This window comes from Eumetopias jubatus, unplaced genomic scaffold (assembly GCF_037043125.1).
Source record: "Eumetopias jubatus isolate StellerSeaLion01/CBP00866 unplaced genomic scaffold, mEumJub1_p1.0 scaffold_3, whole genome shotgun sequence".
NCBI lineage: Eukaryota > Metazoa > Chordata > Mammalia > Carnivora > Otariidae > Eumetopias > Eumetopias jubatus.
The window spans coordinates 83092357-83093581 of record NW_028274809.1 but is presented as its reverse complement, the minus strand read 5'-3'; the positions used below and the strand labels follow the sequence as shown (position 1 = coordinate 83093581).

Here is a 1225-nt window from a genome sequence, read left to right as displayed (position 1 = left end):
ATTGTTTTTTTTAAGATGTTTAGGACATTTTTAGAAATGAATCCAATACGCTTTTTCTGCCCGTGGATGCAGCAGAGTAAGCATCATTAAAGTCTCCCCTCCCACCGCCGTCATGTCTAAGTCAGTCTCCCAAAGAGCCTGAACAGCTGCGGAAGCTCTTCATCGGAGGTTTGAGCTTTGAAACAACTGACGAGAGTCTGAGGAGCCATTTTGAGCAATGGGACCACTTACGGACTGTGTGGTAATGAGAGATCCAAACACCAAGCGCTCCAGAGGCTTTGGGTTTGTCACATATGCCACTGTGGAGGAGGTGGATGCAGCCATGAATGCAAGGCCACAGAAGGTGGATGGAAGACTTGTGGAACCAAAGAGGGCTGTCTCAAGAGAAGACTCTCAAAGACCTGGTGCCCACTTAACTGTGAAAAAGATTTTTGTTGGTGGCATTAAAGAAGACACTGAAGAACATCATCTAAGAGATTATTTTGAACAGTATGGGAAAAGTGAAGTGATCGAGATCATGACTGATCAAGGCAAGGGCAAAAAGAGAGCTTTTGCTTTTGTAACATTTGATGACCATGACTCTGTAGACAAGATGGTCATTCAAAAATACCGTACTGTGAATGGCCACAATTGTGAAGTAAGGAAAGGCCCAACTAACCAGGAGATGGCTAGTGCTTCATCCAGCCAAAGAGGTCGAAGTGGTTCTGGAAACTTTGGTGGTGGTCGTGGAGGTGGTTTTGGTGGGAATAACTTTGGTCGTGGAGGGAACTTCAGTGGTCGAGGTGGCTTTGGCGGCAGTCGAGGCGGTGGTGGACATGGTGGCCGTGGGGATGGCTATGACGGACTTGGTCATGATGGAAGCAGCTTTGGAGGTGGCGGAAGCTATAATGATTTTGGCAATTACAACAATCAGTCCTCAAATTTTGGACCCATGAGAGGAGGAGATTTTGGAGGCAAAAGCTCTGGCCCCTCTGGTGGTGGAGGCCAATACGTTGCCAAACCATGAAACCAAGGTGGCTGTGGTGGTTCCAGCAGCAGCAGTAGCTACGGCAGTGGCAGAAGGTTTTAATTACTGCCAGGAAACCAAGCTTAGCAGGAGCGGAGAGCCAGAGAAGTGACGGGGAAGCTACAGGTTACAAGAGATTTGTGAACTCAGCCAAGCACAGTGGTGGCAGGGCCTCGCTGCTACAAAGAAGACATGTTTTAGACAATACTCATGTGTATG

General features: G+C 47.8%; 1 protein-coding gene across 1 annotated transcript; it reads left to right on the top strand.

Moving 5' to 3' along the window:
• Positions 1–209: 209 nt before the first annotated feature.
• On the top strand, positions 210–1006 carry LOC148164714 (heterogeneous nuclear ribonucleoprotein A1-like). Its single transcript, XM_088022155.1, has one exon. The coding sequence runs from the start codon at positions 218–220 to the stop codon at positions 1004–1006; it is 789 nt and encodes a 262-aa protein (XP_087878281.1). The 5' UTR covers positions 210–217.
• The last annotated feature ends 219 nt before the right edge of the window (positions 1007–1225 follow it).

What these genes read in the sequence shown, in the direction of transcription:
- LOC148164714 (XM_088022155.1), top strand. Translation starts at nt 218, where the DNA reads ATGGGACCACTTACGGACTGTGTGGTAATGAGAGATCCAAACACCAAG.